At 40.9% G+C, this 21,229-nt stretch overlaps 2 protein-coding genes across 2 annotated transcripts; one reads left to right on the forward strand and one right to left on the reverse strand.

Moving 5' to 3' along the window:
- Nucleotides 1–450: 450 nt before the first annotated feature.
- On the reverse strand, nucleotides 451–2,388 carry znf593 (zinc finger protein 593). The gene is made up of 4 exons (XM_034078327.2): nucleotides 2,306–2,388; nucleotides 1,913–2,120; nucleotides 950–1,012; nucleotides 451–829 (listed from the first exon to the last, which is right to left on the reverse strand). The coding sequence occupies exons 2-4, from the start codon at nucleotides 2,110–2,112 to the stop codon at nucleotides 703–705; spliced, it is 390 nt and encodes a 129-aa protein (XP_033934218.1). The 5' UTR covers nucleotides 2,113–2,120; nucleotides 2,306–2,388; the 3' UTR covers nucleotides 451–702.
- A 5,465-nt stretch (nucleotides 2,389–7,853) lies between these two features.
- rlf (RLF zinc finger) lies at nucleotides 7,854–20,428 on the forward strand. The gene is made up of 8 exons (XM_034078318.2): nucleotides 7,854–8,076; nucleotides 10,067–10,221; nucleotides 10,927–11,008; nucleotides 11,818–11,953; nucleotides 12,070–12,272; nucleotides 13,218–13,354; nucleotides 13,534–13,675; nucleotides 15,071–20,428. The coding sequence occupies exons 1-8, from the start codon at nucleotides 7,900–7,902 to the stop codon at nucleotides 19,907–19,909; spliced, it is 5,871 nt and encodes a 1,956-aa protein (XP_033934209.2). The 5' UTR covers nucleotides 7,854–7,899; the 3' UTR covers nucleotides 19,910–20,428.
- The last annotated feature ends 801 nt before the right edge of the window (nucleotides 20,429–21,229 follow it).

Below are 21,229 nucleotides of genomic sequence, written 5' to 3' on the forward strand. Positions count from 1 at the left end.
TACAGTAAAGATACCCAGCTTGAGAGAGATTGCTGGCATTATCTGCTATGTGTCATACCATTACAAGAGTAATAACTAAAGCAAGATTTCCGTTAATTTGATGTTGCAAATACCAAGACATGAACACAAGCCTTACTTCTAGAACTCAAGTGTGATATCTCTTTGAACATAATGATCATCGTGTATAGGAGTTGTGTGCGTTCAACCAAAGAGTGTGAAATCCTTCCTAGATTATTTTATTTAAAATAGGCTAGTTCAAAACCTCTCAATCCTTGTCAACATGTACAGTTTCCTCCAAATAAATACTGATGTAGAAAGGAAATGAAAATCCCTCCACCAAAATTATTTTAAACATCTTGTCCTGGGAATTTTTGTGGGTTGGTAACCCTCAGGATTTAGGAAATACTGCAATAACCACAGTGCGTGGTTTCATATGAAAGCAATCGGCAATCTCCATCTACCTCATGTTTATTAGCATTCCACACAGTGCTAAACATACTCAATATTTGCATAGGTACATGTTGTATTACATTACCTAGTAGTAAAGGTAAAGCCTTTTCTGATTCTGTTGAAGTGTGTCACAAAAAAAGCATTTAACATTGCACTCAAAATGTGTGGGTCAACAAGGAATAACCGAAGCATTATCCTTTTGTAAATGCTTCGGTTATTGGGGTGATCAGTCCATGGCTTAAAGTGGGTGGCTCAGTCCATGTCCTCTTCCACAGTCTGTGTCTTCACTTCAACTGTTTTTGCGGGGATGTATGAGCCCATACCTGCCGCTCTCTCTGCCTCTGCCTGGGTGTAGGGCTCCTCTCTGAGCTTTTTCAACCTGGAAGGAAAAAGAAGAAGAGGTAAGCTCTGAAAATCACAGAGATACTTGGCCGCTTCAGTTGCAGGGGAAATAAAGTAAGTCAATGTAAAAATATACTGTTGCGATATGGTGCCTTACCGTCTTTTGTGCACTTTGGTTTTGAAGTGCTCTTTCATTGATCTCATGTCCACAAAATATCTCCTGGAAGACATGAAGGAACACAGTGTTAAAGGCTAACGGCATAATACCATGTTATTATTACCGTGTCTAAGATCTCTTTTGTAAGAGAGACTTTCATGGCAAAACAAATCAAATCGATATAAAACCAATACAAAACATTATAACCAGTCACAATAGAAACTATCACATATATTTTTTTTTTAAAAAGAAGAAGAAGGTCCAGAGTTAAAGGTTGATGGTCATCCAGTAAGCTGAGACTCTTAGGACCTGCTTAACATTCTGTCAGTATCAGCGTACGTTAGATATCTGCTGCTTGTTATAACACAGGATGTGGAATTTAACATAGTACATTCACTGTACTTAGTCAACATTTTGGGTTGCTTGCAATTTACTTGAGTATTCACATATAAATGCTACTTTTGTACTTTTACAGCAGTATATTTCTGTGGGAAATATTGTACGCTTCACTGCAATACATTTGACAGCTTTAGATACTTAATATTTTGAAATGTGCCAGTCATTAATGAACAATGTAGAATAAATCATGATGTATTATTACCTATGATTATTACGCATTAATCTACCTATTTAAACATTAACATTAGAATGGCTTACATATTATTGCACAACAATCCCATTTTATTCTGAATTTTCCAATCTGCATAATGAGTACTGTTACTCATGGTAATTTAAGTATATTTCTATTTTGATGATTTGATACTTTTAAGAGTACCTTTGCACTGATATACCATATCATTCCACCATTAGCCAACTCAGCTCATCTTCAATTGGTAAACAAACGTTTAAAATGGTCACAAAAAGGACATATCCGTCAGAGATAAGAATTAGTGCAAATGTTTGAATAGCAAATAACAAATGGTAAGCCTTATGAACATTGGAAATCAACAGGGGTGAACTTACGCGCAGTGTAAACAATAGTGTTGTGCACACCCCGTCACGTCGACGTCCACCTCCTGGTTCAGCAGCTTGGCCGCTGCCTCAGTCTTCATGTCCGAGTGGATCTCGTCCATGTCTTTGGTCCTGCGCTTTGTCTTCCATGTCTTTGCAATGTGCTTCTTCGCGTCACTTTTGTGATTTCCCGTTTGTTTGGACTTTCCCATGGTTGATCCTAGTGAGCAAAAAACAGAATATACAGTTATCAGCCATCGAAGCTCACAAACTAGCTATTTCACTCGACCAAATCAGATCTTGTGGAGTAAGTATGTATGTCCATTAGAAACATTCAGCTCAACGAACAGCAATGCAAGGTATTAGATCAACAAATCTTCACATATGTATCTTAGCTGTGCTTACCGTTTACACGTGTGACCGAAAGGAATGTATTTTCTTCCGGGTCAAGAAAAGCCACACAAGAAACACCCACTAACCTGTAGAGGGCGCCAAACACCAGTATTTGGAAAACATTGAAAACCAAAGTAATACTAGAGAGGCTTCTCTCCTCAACTCCTCGACTCCTCGGTCCTCCGGTAGTGACCCGGAAATGAATTTCAGCGCGCCATTTTGAAGGACGTCTCATTTCTGTAAATGCACACCGAGGATCGAGCGTCGAGGAGGCTCTCTGGAGGAGCTATAACCGAGGATACACTGATGGTTCCTCCACGGCTCCTCCGCGGATGCATTTCCGGGAACGGTGGAGGCGTGACGCACGGCCGGACTTATCTCAGCCAATGACAGCTCTGCATGCATCCCCTGGATATTATTTTAGAAACTGCTCTCATCGCAACTCGATGTTTACAGTGAGAACAGCTGTGAGGTCCGTGCAGAAAGCAGAACAGTGTGTAAAATATATATCACTCAGTATAACAGACCTACTCTCTTTATTTGCTTTAGTTTAGTAGATATCTACAAAGAGTCGATATTTTTCTAAGACCATTTAGTGCTTCACATAATAAAATACACAACGGCTGTAGCCTGATTATGCTTTAGGAGCTGTCGGTGTGTGTGGTACAGTGTCGGTGCGTGTTGTACACAGTAGCGCCAGCAGGGGGGACCATGGCCACCCTGATATATTTGTTGGCCTCCCCACTAGCCCCCCACCACACACACCGCCTCGCCAGTCACGTATGCATAGTAGTTTATCTGATATTTAACAACAAATACACAGCCAGCGAGACGCTTGATTTGAGCTTCCAACGCTCATACTGCAGCCCTCTGCTACCATGGTAACACTCTGATACTCGGCGCACCACTCTGATACTCGCGCGCACCACTCTGAGATTCGCACAGATAGCAGCAGGTTGCAGCAAAACGTTTCTTTCTACTGACTGGACTGGAGTTGACAAAAATCCACCAGACTTCTAGAAGGTAAGTCGTATACGTTCGTTGCCTGTTAAGCCCCACAACACTTTAGGCTTTAGTGTGTTAGCTTTAGGTAGCAAAAAACGGAGATATGCTTACCTTTAGCTGTTATGCTGATCAAAAATGGTGTTCAATGGCATTAAAACGAGAAAAACGCTGGAAGACCTGGAAAACAGGCTCGGGGCTCAGTAAAGGCTGGCTTGACTTCAGGTATAATTCGTCTGTAAACACACTTTAACCCTAACCCCAGTGGCGGCTGGTGGAAAATATGTTTGGTGGGGCTGTTGATATAGTGAGTAAAAAAAATTTTTGGGAGAAATGACCCCTTCAATTAGGACTTCTGGTGATGTAATGGCGCGTTTCCAGTGCAGCGCGGAGCTCGCTTTAATGCTGCGTTCAGACCGGACGCGATGCGAATATTCGCTTTGCTCTAAACGCTCCTATCGCATCGCTCTAGTCGCTCGAGTTTCACCGCGGCTGCCAGCTGTGTTTACTCACATCATTCAAACAAGACGCGCTCGGGAGCTACAACTACAACAAAATGAACATATTTTACCGTGATTAAATTGTAATACACGTTTCTAAATGATGCCGACGTAACAACATACTGGTACCGGTTAGTAAAAACCATGAATTAATGCTTTGACAAGTCTGCAGACAGACGGCAGGCGAAACACCTTTTTAAAATGCTTGTTTTCTAAATGGAGCTTGGCTAAGCTAATGTTATATATGCTCCGAACGTCCACACTCACAACAACGGCCTACAGACATAAATAAACCAGCGACTGTATTCACCATGACACAGGCAGTCTGTGGTTTGTACTTGTTTAACTTTTGTCTAGTTTCTGAACAGATCGTATCTGTCCTCGGCTGTTTGAAGAGCAAGCATGGGAAACAAAAGACAGCATTTACCTGTTTGCATCCAGCTAGCCATGCCTTTGTACCAGCTACGTGAGAAGCCTCGTTGATACGTTTTGTCTTTTTCACGAGCTTTTTTTTTTACAAATCGGGTCGGTCCGGTCCAAGGTCTTTAAGCAACAGTTTATCTCCCAAACTTCTCCTTTCGAAAGGATTGGAGATTAGCTCTTGAACGGAATTGGGCGGGGACCGAGGTCCGGCGACTCCACCTGCACACGAAGCCATTCTCATCCAACTACTGCATCACCTTGGTCACTCACGAGTCTAAAAAACAATTCACGTCAACGCACGTAAGCAACGTGGGCGCCAACGTGGGCGCCAACGTGGGCGCCAACGTGGGCGCCAACGTGACCAAAATATTTGACGGCGCTGATTGGCTGAAATTATGTTTCGGCGGCACAGTTTACTATTGAGACTTTTGCAACGTGCTGGTTGCTGCTGTTTGGCTCGGGGGCTCCTTGCACGGCGCCCGGTAATGATAAACTAATGCCACGGACAAGGCCAGGCAGGAAACATGTGACTTATCAGTAACTTTGGACATCGTAACACAATTTTAAACGAGATTTTATTGTAGATTATACATTTTACTGATACCAATTGTATGATATTTACCTTGTTCATTAAAAATAAAAATATAAAATATATATATTTAAAAAAAAAAAAATGTTACTTTAATATTTTTTTTTTATATATGTTTTTGTATGTGGGAAGAGGTGGGGCGGCGCCCCTATGGGCCGGCCGCCACTGTTAGCTGATGTCGGTATGCTGGGCTGGTGTAATGCGTAGGCTACTATTAATCACTGCTGTGTGTAATGTCAATCTGCAGAACATGAAGAGAGAGTCAACAGACATCTCTTCTTATTGTAAGAAGAAGACGAGTGAAGGAGAGATAGAGCTGGCAGGGGAGCAGCAGCATAGGGCTAGTGAGGAGATGGCCATACATGCTAGAAAGTACATGTGGAACTCTGTTTTGTAAAAGTGAAAAACCTAAGTACAGTTTTATTAATGTGATTGTGACCTTTGTAATCATTTAAGTCTTCTACACACTTTAGGTCTGCAGCTGCTTCAAAATGAAACAAGAATCGATGCAGTTTTTCCTCTTCTGTGTTTTGCGGTTATGAGCTGACCATTAGTCAAGTTTGTTTTCATAATGTTCTGTATGCTAATTAAAAAAAGGGTAACCAGTTTGTTTATAAAGTATATACATTCCAAAACAAATGGAATACAAGCTATATGTATTACTCTCACCACAGTGGCCCAATCTAAAAAAAATAGAAATATGTCTCGTCACCTATTTTCTGTCTAATACTAAAAGGTGGTGTTTTGTGTCATTTATAATGTTTTGAATTTGCTATAACGGTCAATAATAGATGGTGTTTTTGTGTTCAATCACAGTATGTATTTACCATTTTGTACCCCTTGTGTTTTTGGGTCCTGTTGAAATAAAATAGTCATGTTTTAAAACTTGATTTAATAAAGTCATGTCAATCATCTTTGATCCCAGTGTGACACAAACAGCTTTGTTCAGGCTAAAACAATTTATAACCTAGAGAAATAATATAACTGAAAAACATGTTGTGTTGCTGTTGTGTATTGTATGTGTTGAGAATGCTGGAAATGTTGTGCCTTACAATAAAGGAACTTATTTAAATTAAGCTGTATTTGTCTTTTTAAAAGGAAAGAACAACTAGCATATATAAAAAACAAAACAATAAATCACCAACACATGTATACATAACACAAAACAAGGTTATTTTAAATGTTGTTTGAAGTAAAATGTTAACTATCCGTATTATATTCACTTCAGATTAATAGGAAATGTAAAATAAGAAACTAAAGTATATCAGTAGGTGATTCTCTTTTCCATTGTTTTCATCTAGTCTATACTTTTACAACAATTAAATGCTTGGTTTTGGTGGGCCACCCCAAGATGTTCAGTGGCCCCATTTGGCCACCCCTATGAAACATTTCTGGAGGCGCCACTGGTTGTACAGTGTGTAGGTGTGTGTTGTACAGTGCGCAGATGCGGCGGACAGACAGGTCTCAGTTGGTTTGGTGTCCTCTGCTTATTTTAATATTTGCAAATACAACTTTTGGCCCGTAATTTCAATTCCCCATTTCAGCGACCAGAGAGAGGGGGGGATATATCCAGTCTCTGATTGTGTTATGAGAGTGCTCTCATACTTTAAATTGCATATATTTATATAAATATATTTGTGTGTGTCCCCGCATCTGTAGCCTATTATTGTCTCATTATACCGCACTCTCAATGAATTCAAAGTAAATATGTGGGGGAACAATGTTCAGCTGATCTAAAATATGACAAAACACTCGACAGCTGATGCAGCTGTTGCCACGTAATAATGAACGGACGTCGCTTTAATATGACCGCTCAGAGGAGAGGAGTTCTCATTTCTTTAAACGTCTGCTGCTTCCCCTCCTCTCTCCTCGGTTCTCCTCCTCGGTCCTCCGCTCGCATCTCCTGTGGGCGGGACTAAGTCTCGAGGAGGGGAGTCGAGGAGGGGACATTTAAGAATTAAGAATTGAGAAGCCTCTTCCATAACGCTACAATAATGAAACTACGGATAGGTCATACTAATAAAATAAAAAAGTAAAATGTACATTAAAAACTGTTCACATTTGGATCAATTATTTTTTTACTTATGCTAATAAACAGAAAAAATACTGCAATGCTGTCACTAAGCTTTGAAAGTTGTAGAGACTTTGGATGGAGTTTTTGTCAGTTCACATGTGCATTTTTCTAAAAATAATATGCAACTGTTAGCCTGCCAGAGCAACAGCAGCAGTTTTTCATCCACTTCCTGTCCATGATTTTCAATGTTTGTGATAAACTGAAGCATGAAGTGTTCATTTTTTTATGATATATTTTGAAATGGTTAGGTTAACCCGGTTAACCCCATCTGCAAAAAGCATTTTCTTCCCGAATCTGAAAAAATGCTGTTTGCTCAGAATCTCACTAGAAGTTGACTTTTTAAAGATACGTAGTTCCCACTGCCACAGGGTATTCAGACACATTTGATGATCTTTTGGAATTTGATATGAACATTAAGTCTACTTGTTGATTAAACACGTAGTTATGCTGATAGATTGTGCTTTCCTCTGTTTTATATAATAAATATATTTTGGTTTTTGACTGACAAAACAATTTATTTAAAATCATGTCATTGTATTCTTAGCAAACTGGGATGGACATTTGAGAGATTTTATAAAGCAAAAGATAATCAAGAAAAAAACATTTATTTATTATCACTTATCTGACATTAAAATAAAACACCATACACTTATAGAGTTGTTATGCACATCAAAATAAAACATCCTGATACGAAAAATGCAAAGCCTGTAATTATGTTAACACTAATGGTTAGTTTGCTTGGTATTCACATTGATTAACGCACCAAGGGTTGCTGAAATGAAAATAAAAAGGTTCTTTAACATGCCAGGAAATAACAACAACCAACAAATAATCATACCAATAAACCTGACGTCACATTTCAACCAGTCGCGCCCTTATATATACAGTCTATGGTCGCCCCCCCTCTCCCATGGTGTCTTCGGGTCCTGCAGGTGAAGTACACCACACATAAATATTCCGACAGCCCGTGAAGGCGGCGTCAGACTGCACTGCATACGCGCCGTGTCGAGGAGCGAAGATGGCGGAGAGTGTGGAGCCGGAGCAGGACTGGATGGACCGGGCCCTGGACACGGCTGACGACACCCTGGTTGCAATGGAAACCCTGCTGGCTACACTTAGAGCCTTTGAAGACGTGCTCAGGCAACAAGAACTATCCATAGCATCTTCCACGGAGTACTGTGACAACTTCTGTCAGGTAATGTGTACATGCAAACATTGATGCCAGCGTTAGCTTCACGTTAGCTTCACGTTAGCTCGCCCTGGGTTGTTTTTCTCGTTTCCTGCAGGCTACAGCTAACGTACCACAGCTGCTGGCCCGCTAGCTACCTGCTCAAGTTTAGGGCTGGTCCATAACAAGGGAGCTATTGCACACTCTGTATTTGTATTTATATTAACACATGCATATCATGCACGCTTAAACATTGTAGCTAATAGTATTGGCCTTGGGATGTAGGCTGTTGGCAGATGAGTGATGTACTGTGTGTTGTCTCAAGTTGTTACAGTAAGCTGATTGATGTTCTCGTCTTAGTCAAAACATACTGGCAAGGATCTAACATAATGCACTGGACATTTGCACAACATTTATTGTTTGGGGCGAGGCGGCATCGCGTTATGTTTATCCACATTTTCTCGCTAGTTGCAGCGTTAAGCCACTGGGAAATTGCATTTGGATCATTCTGAGAAGTTGTAAGAATCCAAATGCATTTACATAACGTTAGTGTTTGTAAAGATTGATAATGGGCTGGCCAGGTTGAGGATTTGCCAATACCATGTTATATTTTTTATTTTATTTACAATGATTATGCACTCTTTAATTTAAATGACCCTTATTCCCAAACGCATAGACTTGTAAGTACAATTGCAAAAACAAATATTATTAATTGTATTTGGTAAAAATGTTTCAACTTTGCTAGTAAGGGAACCTGATACATGAAAAATGTATTTTATTTTCACTGCTTGGTGAAAATGGTTAGAATATAATATATGCAGTAGCATATACAATAATTATCATTACTGTCCACCAGAAAAACAACAACATAAAACACAGACAGCCTTTAGGTAAACAACCACAATAACACAGTGATATATCACATTAAACAGTTCAAGTCTCTTTAAAGTGTGTTTGCTGAACTGCATTGGAAAGATACTAACACAAACTAGGAAAATTAAACAGAAAAGTTGACAACATTTGAAGATGGCAAAAGGATTTGTGTCAAGTCTCTTTTGGTCTGATGATATTTCCTTATATCAAAAGATGGCAAATGTTCTCATGTTGAATAACTGTTTGGTAATTCCCTGAACCTTTACGTTTTCACACTTTGTAAATGCAATGTTTTTGGGTTGATTTCAAACAAAAAGTGTGTGTTTATTGTGTATTTATTTTCTGTTGAAGTCGGAAGTAGTATGGGTTTAATTAGTACACTGCTAAGGGTCTCCAGGGTTGAGCCCTTTGAGATGGCACTATATATTTAGACTGATGGGAATTAATTTAGTGCCTCTCTGTGGACACAAGCAGCAACCAGCTAGGGTCCTACTGTCTGGCAAATGGGACTCCTGGGATCTTGATAGTGATGATGATTTTAATGTGTGAACATATAGGTGACACTGGTTTACACACACAGATGTTGACTCCTTTGTGCCTGAGGACAGTTGACAGTTAAGACAATATTGACTACAAACAATAATGTGCCCTCTGGTAAAGGTAAAGAGTCAATAAGAGAACATAACCATTTTATTTTACTGTATCACTTCTTGTTAACTGAATTTGAATAGTTTTCATATCCATATAATACAGTTGTGTTGACCGAAGGAAGGAAATAACTATTGCATTCATTACAAAACACATCCAGGTAGCTGTAAAATGTTATAAGTAAAAGCTTGAAAAAGATGGTAATTAACATGTCCCCCTCATCTGTAAGTTGTTGTTTTTTAGCATGTCGGCTCACTAGGGGTTCAGGTTTGTCATATTCTGTACAGTGAAATCCCATCAGGCCTAATCAGAAGTGTCTCACACATCAGACAGTGTCAGCTGGGATCAACTGGTATCTCCCCCAGGTGGAAACCCACTGTTTATCAGACAAATATCTCCTCTATGATGTCTTTTTATCACTGTTTTTGAAAGTATTTTAGTTCTCTGTTTATCTCCATTTTTGACACTTTATGATGTTTTTGTGTTTTGTTTATAGGCACTCATGCACTATGCTGGGAGCAGGAACTCTATGGAGCATGGTCTGCCTCTTCTGGAGGTCTACTGTCTGTCCATTAGCTGTTTCGCTGCAGCCCGATCCCACCTCACTCCAGACTCCGACAGAGTGGCCCTTGTTTTGAAGAGACTTGCTTTGTGAGTATTGAAAAAGGTCCAAGGCGTATTTTGCTCCTGTCACATTTTACCCACTGTGGCATCATTTTTCATAGTACATAAATATTGCACCGTTACAGTACAATCACAAAGGAGTGATTCTTCAAAAATGGTGGCTTCAACTAATATCTTTTCCTCTACTCTGCCTGCATTTTACAGAATTTAAACCTAAATGAAACTTGTAGAATAAACAGATTTAGATTAAATGTCACTATTTTAGATTCGTTTTGGTAATCTTTCCAGACTGAAGAATAAATCTCATACAATTTGAGAATCTGGCACAAATTTCTGTTTTTACAGTTTCTGATGATGACAAATATTGTAATTTTGCAATCTTTTAAAGAGGATATGCCTTTTCAAGCCTATTTTGCTACTAAGAGGCTGCTTTGATTGGCAACATCTCTTGCATTGGGATAGAGGTCGTTTCATTGCTTTGAGCTCAATTCAACGTCTTGCATGAAGTATCTTATATTGGTAACCTTGTAATAACCTTGTGTATGTGAAGCCACCTCAAAACATGTCAGCACTGTTCATTCCATTTCAAATTATCCTTTTTGACATGTTTAATGTATGGATATGAAGAAAGCTTTTTCTTGACGTTTATATTATGACAGACTGTATTTGAAAATAGTATGACCAGATTTCATTCCTGCGAAATCATTCTCAAATTGTTATTATTTCTTTCAGGAGCTGTTTTGAACTATTGCTGTCAGTGCCTGAGAATGAAATACCGTATGAAGCCTGGGTTCAATTCCACCACTCTGTTCAGGTAGAGAAAGTTGTTTCTAAACATTGTTTGCTGATGTGCTGCAGACTTAAATCCTTGATAAAAATAAAATGGTCTAAAGACAAATGCTGTTCTGTTTGCTCATGCCTTAGCAGGCTAGTGAAGCCTGATGTCCCCAGCTGTTGTAGATAGGAGTATTTTATTTCGGATTGACCTTGTTGAGACTAAATCCTCAGTGTTTTATAACCCCTAACTCATATATTGGTAGACAGTCATTTGTGATAAATGCTTGCTGAAGGAAAAACTATACTGATATACAACAATGAGTAATGGGAGCTCATTACCACACAAACATACAGTAAAACTAATTAATTTATGTTCATTAAGTAGATATTTTCTTTGCTGTTGCTGTTGGATTGTTCCCAGCTAAGTGGCTGTAACAAATACAGCACAGGGCATAATATTTCCTAGATTAATCACAAGAATGATGTTTGTTGTCCTTTTCTAATTAGAAAAAAGAACACTTGTCTGCAGAGTTGACAGCAGAGGGAAAGCAATTTAAAAACTGGGCAGCAGTCGCTGAGCTGTGTTCAAGTTTTATTTTCAGACCTGAAAAGTGGGGTTCAAAAAATATTTAGATATATATTTATATTTTTAAAATAAATATATTTGGCCTAAAAATTAAGTTATGTAGTAAAAGTGAATGAGTAGCCTTTCCTTAGCAAAAGTCCATATTTCACATAATTTATATTACAATAACCTTCTGTGTAGGTGTTCTCAAGAACAAACAGAACAAATGGTGGTTTTAAAAAAAACATTTAAGATATAATGTTTTTGCATCTTTATTGCAGATTGCCCATGATACCTTGCTACAGTATGGAAGCACAGACCTCCAAGCTTTACTCCAGATCACAGGAGAGGGAGGCGCGTGGAGCAACGCTGTCCTCACCTCTCTCCTCACCGGCCAGCCAACAAACCCAGAAGAAGGTACGGATCTAGTTAACTCAACTATGCTATTTCTTTTAGACATGAAAGTACTTATCGTCAGGTTGACCCTGTTGAGGTAGTTTTCTAATCAGATCTTCTTTGCATCCTGTCACTAGTTAATGCATACATCAGCTTGGAGGGCGAGGGTTTCATGGAGATGCGCGTGAAGCACCTGGAGAAGATGGGCGAAGTGGCTAAAGCCGTGGTGCTGGCCAAAGCCTGCACTGAATGCAGCTTCATCTCCAACCAAGCTACCTTCCGTCAAACCTTTGTCTTCCTGCTCTGTCACCTGCTGCCCAATGAAGAGGCCATCATGGAGGTATTACAGCGCTATGACCCTAATTTAACACAGTCATTGATAGGTGAGTTAGGTGTAAAACCTACAAGTTGCGATGGGTAGAAGAATGCAGGAAACTAGTTAGCTTGCAAGCAGAGGTCTAAATAAAAGTGATACCTAAATGTTTGAAATGCTCAGCCTGTGCTCAACTTGCTGTTGCTGTAAGAGGAGACATCTGGTTTTGCAGGATGTGTTCAGGGCTCACAGCAGGTGGTCTGACATCTCAGTTTGACTCCAGGTGAAGCGTCACCTATGCTGAGCAGTCAGTCACACACAGGAATAACACATTTCTCCCTCCTGATATTATAACATTTTTATTTATTGAACGATGAATACAAATGTGGACATATTCAAACATTTTTATAGTTATAAATATAAAAAATATGTCTATTTATAGCGGGTACCAGCTCCAAAAATAGAGCCCTAAATTCACATGCAAATTGAGTCTCTGCTAGTCAGTTGGAAGACTCAGAAAACCTGTTAAAAAGTGTTTAGAGGGCCTTTTAGCGCACATAATAGCTGTGGCATCTTCTTGTCTTCGTACTCACAGACCAGTTTCTTTAACCCTTTGTCCTACATCTGTTGTGCTATCAACTGCCCCACCTTTTACTGGTATGCAGTCAGTTGAAACCTTGTAAATCCAGCTATTAACTTGTCATGCTGTTGAAGGATGACACATTGGAATGTAGGTCAGCACAATATTCTAACATTTCCTTGTTTGGGATGCAAACAAATCATTACGACATAATCTTTACATATCCCGGCTTAAGGGCATGGTAACTTCTGAATAATTTCTTACTGAGTATGGGTGAATAAGATATTACTGGTATTACACTGGATTTATTAGATTTGAAACAGTACCTGGAGGATGATTTGTCTATCATGTTGTTTTCTAAGCAGTCAGCATTTTATTGACTCCCTGAACAGATATCAAGACTTGACTGTAAGCACGTATTGGAGATCACATGTACTTTGGAGTCTGAGGGGGAGGAGAACCACGCCTTCATCTTGTGCACAACTTTCCTGACACAGCAGCTTCAGCAGCGGAACCTGTACTGTTCCTGGTGAGTGCTTCCTGTCTGGAGCCAAGATGTTGGGTTGACTGCATGTATTGTACATTTTGACTCCCTGATAAGATGAGTTGTTTCTCTTTATTGTTGTGGACATCACAGTTTGTCAAATTTGAATATCTTTGAGAAAAAGAAATATAACTTAGATTTCTTGTGTTTTTTTTAATCCAAAGGGAGTTGACTCTGTTGTGGAGTAAGCTTCAGAGGAGGATTGACCCCTCGTTGATGTCCCTTGTGGAACGATGCCTTCAGCTAGGTGCCATTGCCAAAACGGTCCTGCATTTGCTTTGCCTCGTCCGTATCATTCAGACAGAGGTGAGCCATTTCTATGCTGGGTTTTAGCTGGTCCATTTGGTTGTAAAAATATCCTGTTGGACATTTTCGCACATGAGTAAACCCCAATAGACTCTCAGATGTTTTATAAAATAGACAACGAGTTAAAGAGAGGTCTTAAAACATCCAGCCTTCAAAAGAGTAGTCAGGAGGTGGAAACTGCAGTAAACTTAACAAAAATGTCATCCCACTATTTATATATTACTTAAAATAGCAATTTTAATTTCAATGACATTTTAGTGTCAGAATCTAATGCATGTCAATCAATCAATGTGTATTTATATAGCCCAATATCACAAATGTTACATTTGTCTCAGTGGACTTCACAGTGTGTACAGAATATCAGTATGACAATACGACACCCTCTGTCCTTAGACCCTCACATCGTACAAGGAAAAACTTCCAGAGAAAACCCACAGTTTAAAGGGAAAAATGGGAGAAACCTCAGGGAGAGCAACAGAGGAGGGATCCCTCTCCCAGGATGGACAGACGTGCAATAGATGCCGTGTGTAAATCGAGGAGATAATACATTTTACAGCGTAGGTAGTCCAAATGTTAGGAAATGCATGTGTCTATAATAAGAAGATGAATCCACGAGGATGTCAACAGTCCTGTGGGAGCCATCAGGGAAGTAGTATGATGAGAGTCAGGCAGGACCACAGAGACAGGTTCAGCCACGACTCGAAGTCCAGGACTCAGATCCAGAACTCAGGATAGAGGACACGGGACTCACGACCGCAGCAACAGGATTAGCCTCGACTCAGGATCTCGGTGATGTAGACACAAAAAAGAGATTTGGGGGAAGCTGGGTTATTCGAACATGAGAGTACACAGGTACAGACAGAAGGAAGAAGTAAGGTGTCCCCCGACAGTCTAAGCCTATAGCAGCTAAACTAACGTGTAATATACGTGCACTCCCTTTGGATAGGTTGAGGGAAAAGGGGTAGCAAGTAAGAAGTAAGGAACAGAGGTGGAGAGGCACAACGTGTCTACGTACATGCACTCCCTTAAGATAGGGTGAGGGAAAAGAGTAGGAACTAAGATGTATGCGCCACATCTATACCATGAGTGCATTGCTCCTAAAAGGTTTTCTGGCACTGACACCAATCAACAGTTGTGCATCGACTCGGCAGGGATCAAGGCACGTATATGCCTCTCCCTGCTTCCACCGTCTACACATACAACCAAATTACATACCATCAGTAAGGAAAGAGAGTAAGAACTCAAATGTATAGGTGAAGAGGCACAACGTGTCTGCGTCAATGCACTCTTATTAGATTCTTTTATCAACTATAAGCTATAGCATGTAAAACAGAATGCGGTTTTATTTGAAAAAATTGTGAACTAACCCTAATAATATATCACTTTTATTTTCAGACGCAGGGAATGGGGATACCTGCCTCAGTAGAACTTTGTGTCAAAGCACTTCAACTTCCAAAGCAAGATGACTCAGAAACCAGGATCTCAGTCTGTAAGAGCGTGTCCTGCCTTCTTCCAGGAGACCTTGAAGTGTTGCGTGCCTGCCTTCTCACAGAATTCATTCTTTGCCCAAGCCCGGAGGTCTTTGGGTCCTTGAAGGAGCTTTACTTGCGCCCCGACCAAAAAAATGACCAGGAAAGCGAGGTAATTCCCAACTCACTACGCTGCGAGTTGCTATTAACTCTGAAGGCATACTGGCCGTTTGACCCTGAATTCTGGGACTGGAAAACTCTGAAATATCACTGCATCTCCCTTCTGGGGTTGAGGCCGGAGTCAGAGGGGGAAGAGGAGGAGGCAACAGACAATCGAGAGAAAAGTACACAACCTGAGTCTCAGGGAGTCGCAGTGAAAGTAGAATCTGAGCATCAAAAGATGATTAATGGAAGTGTTGATGGTGATAATGAGCAGAAGGATGACAAGCAGGTTTCTAACTCACCAGAAATCGAAGGAGAATCGGAGTCAAAGAAACACAAGTTCTGTTGTAAGATTTGTAAGAGGTCGGTCAGTGACACCCAAATCATTCACCACTCCAAGAGGCACGGAGAGGGCAACAAACACCCCTGCCCCGTCTGCTTGGAAAAGTTTAAGAGCAGAAAGGTTCTTGTTCCTCACCTAAAACAACACATGCAGAGTAAAACTAATCTCAACATAAAGAAAGAAGATGAGCAGAAACGGGTGGATGAAGAGGATGATGTTATTGAACCAGGGGAGATCACGGTTGACCCTTCCCTAATGCAGTACTACAAATCCACACATGATCCAGAGGTGCTGCAACACATCGTGCAACAAGCCAAAACGGTGAAAGAGAAGAAATTAAATGAGGAAGAGTATGTAACGTTTGAGTACATTGACCAACACTTCAACCTGCAGAATCGGGACGAGTATCCATGTCCAGGAACCGGCTGCACTCGGATTTTTAAACATTCCAAGTACTTGTATGTTCATTTAAAGTCAGAGCACAGAGGTGATGACAATGTAAAACATTTTCAGCAGATGCGAGACAAGCGTGAGAAGTGTGTTTTTTGCAGACGCCATTTATCCTCCGCACACCATCACCGCAAACATCGAAGGGTCCACTATGGAGATCGGCCTTACATGTGTGTGATTATGGATTGTGGTGCTAAATTTAAGACTTCCATCGAGCTTGTCACGCACAAACAGACCCACGGCTTCCACCTCAACTACCAGTGTGAGCTCAAAGGCTGCTACGTCATCTGCTCCGACTTGGGACAAATCTACCACCATGAAGCACAGCATTTCAGAGATGCAGCCTTTACATGCCCAAGCGCTGACTGTAGTAAATACTATCTATCCAAAAAAGAATTCATAAACCATTTATCCACACACAACATCACCTTCTCTGAAAAAGACTTTGAGGCCCAGAGGAAGGCGAGGCGGAAACTTCTTAAGACGCTTACTACTGAAGTGTCAAACCGCCTTAATAAGTCAAGTGATGCAGCAGAGACTGAAAAAGGAGATGTCCTAAACTCTTCCTCAACAAGTTGTGCCTCCTCTTTGCAATCACCTAAGGAGCCCAAAACAGCAATGACCCTGGTGGCTGTGTGTTTTGATGGAAGCAAGTTTACTTGTGGTTTTGAGAAATGTGGCATGACTTTCTCCAGAGCCAGAGATGTCCAGAGGCATCTTAAGTGTGCACACCCAGAACACCTCAAACTGGAGAACAAAGAACACAAACATGACAAAGACAGGGGCTCAAAGTCCAAAGGGATGAAGACTGAAACTGAGCCTGACTGTGAGGAAGAGGGAAAAGAGGAGCTCTTAACTCCATTTCAACCCATGAAGGCAGACGAAGAAAGAAAAGAAGATACTGAACCCCAAATCAACGAAACAAACTCTCCAAGCTTTCAAACTAAAACTGATGATCTGAGTGAAGTCCTTGTTGGGCTCAGTAAACTGAACCTGAATTCATTATCTCCTCACAGTGTGCCAATTGAGCCCCCTGAGTCCAACCTAGAGTCAAAAGAATCCAACACATCTCTCCATCAGGCCATCATGGCAAAGCCTCCTGTTGTGCTGCTTCGGAAGAGGGCCCTACAAGTGCCAGATGAAAAGGTAGAAGTCAAAACTGAAAAAGTATCAGATGATGTTAAAGAAGATGATGTTAAAGAAGGTGATGTTAAAGAAGGTGATGTTAAAGAAGGTGATGTTAAAGAAGGTGATGTTAAAGAAGGTGATGTTAAAGAAGGCGATGTTAAAGAAGGTGATGTTAAAGAAGGCGATGTTAAAGAAGGCGATGTTAAAGAAGGCGACGTTAAAGGTGACGTCGAAGGTGACGCCGAATCATTGGCCGAAGGCGACCCCGAATCATTGGCCAGTGCTAAGCCCTACGTCTGTGAGATGAAAGGTTGTGACTTCAAGACCGCTCGGAGTTACAGCTTAAAGCGACACTATAACAACTTACATGGCCGCACTGTTGAACAGGCAAGAAGGTTGACTTCTCTGAAAACAACATCGTTTAAACCTTACATCTGCCAGCTTTGCTCCCAAAGTCACAGAGAAAAACGCGGGTTGAGGTTCCACTATATTCAGATGCACAACCTGAATCCCACTTTGCTCAACAAAATAAGCTACATACGGCACGAGGGGAAAAAAAACACTTCAATGCGTGCATCTCTCAACCTGAAGAAGCATGGTCTTAACGTATGGAAAAAAGAGATCCCCAAGCTGCAACGCCAACCAGAGAAAAAAAACTCAACGGTGGTAAGCGAAACTAAACTAAACATTGGCAATCGCTCACCATCTGAAGAGGGAGGAGAGGTTAAAGCTGAGAGTAAAGAGGAAGACAAAGCACAGAAGGGAGAAAGAGGGGACAGGACAACACAACAGGTCAGGACTACAAGACGATTGGTAACCAAAGGTAATCTCTGCTATATGCTGGATAAATTCAGTAAACCCTTTCATTGTGTAGCAAAACATTGTGATGCCGCTTTTTCCACCCAGGGGGGCCTCGTGCGCCACCTACAGTTGATACATCATTACAATCGCTCTCAACTCCTTTTGGAAAAAGATTTTGAGACGCATCACAGACCAGAAGCCAGAAAAGAGCCCAACAAGAAAAGGCCTCATCCAAACTTAGATGAACCTCAGCCCCAATACAAGTGTAACTTTGCCAACTGTCATTCTTCCTACCACCTTAAAAGCAGCCTAGTGCGCCACACTCGGGATTCTCACTCACAACCTTCAGAGCCGATAAGGTGCAAGTTTGAAGGCTGCACAAGAGTGTTCAGCCATGATGATGCACTTAAAAAACATGCGCTTTATAGTCACTGTGAGTACTACGATTCACTGGTGGTACGTCTGCAGAGCACTCACAAAAAGTCAATTACTGGATGCCAAAAAAAGCTAATTGTTGCACCACAGAGTCCTCAGAAAGAAGAATCTGGATCAACCGCCGCACAGGCTGAGGGATCCAGTTCAGAGCCTGATGGGACCACCCAGTCACAGGAAACGGGTGAGGAAGCTGTTGATGACATGAAAAACAGAGAAAAAAGGCAACCGAGGTATTGTTTCAGCCGTTATGTCTTCAGATCTCACGAAGAAGCGTTAAAGATGTGCCAAGACCGTGGTTTGCGCAAGGCCTACCCATGCATGATGCAGGACTGTGATTCTGTCGTCAAGTACTTGAATAGCATGCACCGTCACTACACGAGGACTCACAGCATGCGTCGGGAGGATATCCGTAAACATAGAGATAAGCTGGTTAATACTGCTGAGCAGCTGGAGGAACTGATTCAGAGGAAGTCAGCCAGGACAACTGTTACGGGATCATGTTCCCCTAATGGGGTTCGCAAAATGGAGTATCAGGCAGAGCCCGAAAACACGGGGGGACAGCCTGCGGCCATGAGCTTACACTCCATCAAGGCAGACACACAGGAGGAGGATAATGACAACCCAATGGGGTTCCCAGAGGAGGAAGAGGAGGAGCCGCCACCTGTTGAGAGAAATGGTGTCCTTGTTGGTGCAGATGAGGTGCTTTACGGTGAGCCGAGCACCGGAGGTCACACTGAAGGCTCTGCTGCTGCAGCAGCACCAGCACAGAACAGCCAGAAGCAGGAAGAGAGATTAAGCTTGGATCAAATCAAACCTCTTCTTCGTTCCCTCACTGTTGACCTCTCGCCACCCTGCTCACTGTGCATAACTGCTGTGGAGGGCCTTCAAGACTCGTCAGGCAGCAAGGATGGGGGTCAACTGGTCAACGGGGCAGCTCCGTTGCCCACCCCACCTGTTCGCCAGCCACTAAAACGAAAAAATGAATTGTCTGAACCACCCTTAAACTTGAAAGAGACTCAACCTTGTAGCCCTTCTCCTCTCCCATTTGACATCACAGCTTATAAGCCTATAGGCTTTGAGTCTTCCTTCCTGAGGTTCATACAAGACACGACGCCGAAAGACAAAAATGTGCCGGCAGCGAAACGGCGAGAGTCTTTCAGACGTGGTTGTTCAGTAAAAGAGAACAACCAGCTGAGAATCTCTCGCAACCGTAGACGCACTCATTCCCCACTGCTGAAGCCCCACGCTATGACTCGAGACTTTACATCTGTCCAAAACTTGAAGTCCATCTTGGACAAAGCCTTGGCGGGGTGTGGGGACCTGGCTATTAAGCAGCTCCAGTATCTGAGACCCGTGGTGGTGCTGGAGAGGCCGGTGTGCAGCACAACCCTGCCGGACGTCTTCCCATCAGACACCAACAATTGCGAACTGCTGCTTGGAAGTTAGTTCAACTTAGCACCTTTTAACATAGTTATGGAAAATTATTTTGTACTTTCACAAGTTGATCAGTATTTAGTTTTTCTCTCAATTATAGTATTATGTTTTTGCTGTTTGTTTTTTTATTTGCCAAACTGAAGAATCGTATACAAATTAGCATTGCAATGAAAAACAAGTGTAAATAGCTCAATTCATTTTAGACATGAACGCATTCAGATGGCACCTAATAAGTTAACTCGTTATCACAAATGTGTATATACTGTGGTCCTCCAGGATAAATGTTCAGATTGTTAGAAATGGTCCGTAGCGTATTGCAATACCTTCTCAGTTGTGTGAACTTGTGACTGAAAGAAAACAATTCTTTACTACAAAGATTTTGAGGAATATGTTTGGTTATTTTCACCTCAGTTTATAATAAATAAGTGTTGGGATGCAGTGTACAGATGTTGGCAGCCATGTATGTATGTATGTAACACATTTTTAAATAAATAAATGTGGAAACAAATATAAAGCCTTTAACTTTCAGAATTGTGTAAGTGACTCTTTTTATACGAAGTCACGAGATAGGGTATCATAGCTGCTGTTTGCAAACCTGAAAGATAACTAATATTGTATTTCCACTGCCTGGAATATAGTGTTTAAGTGTAATGGTACACGATGAGGTACTATTACCAAAAGGGATGTGTATCAGAAGTGTCTCTGTTCTCTTATAGCTATGACAACATCCTTTTGAAGTAACAATTACTTTTATTAGCGAAGTATTTTTTATTTGATATCACTATTGGAAACATCAGGATTTTATCCAAAAAATTCGGCATTTTACTGGATGATTTACTGGGCAAAGCTAGTGTCGACCTAAAGTCCTGGACCCCATAAACTGTGTAACAGTTAGTTTGTGCAAAAAATATTAACTTTCATTTAGTTTGGGTTTATTTACAACTTAAACAACAGGAGGTTGCTCTTTGAAGATGTAGGTTTTAATACCATCATTATTTTAAGACTACACATTTGTTAACAACTGTTACTTTGAACTACCACACATAAACCCAGGAGCCAGTCAGAAATGGCATAATAGAGAGGATAGTGGGAAAAACCAGTGGCTAATTTATGTCCCCTGAACATTATAATTTGGCAATGACTGAAGTTAGATCCTAGGGTTAGATTATTTCAAATGTGGTGTTTCGCCTAATGTAATAACAAGTGATAGACTGCGATAAATCAGGGTTATTAACCTCATATGTTTATATATATTTTATATATAAGAATTACTTTCCATATACACCATACACTGAATAAACTTTAGCACACAAGTTCACTGTTTGCATGACA

This window comes from Pseudochaenichthys georgianus, unplaced genomic scaffold (assembly GCF_902827115.2).
Source record: "Pseudochaenichthys georgianus unplaced genomic scaffold, fPseGeo1.2 scaffold_411_arrow_ctg1, whole genome shotgun sequence".
Taxonomy (NCBI): Eukaryota; Metazoa; Chordata; class Actinopteri; order Perciformes; family Channichthyidae; genus Pseudochaenichthys; species Pseudochaenichthys georgianus.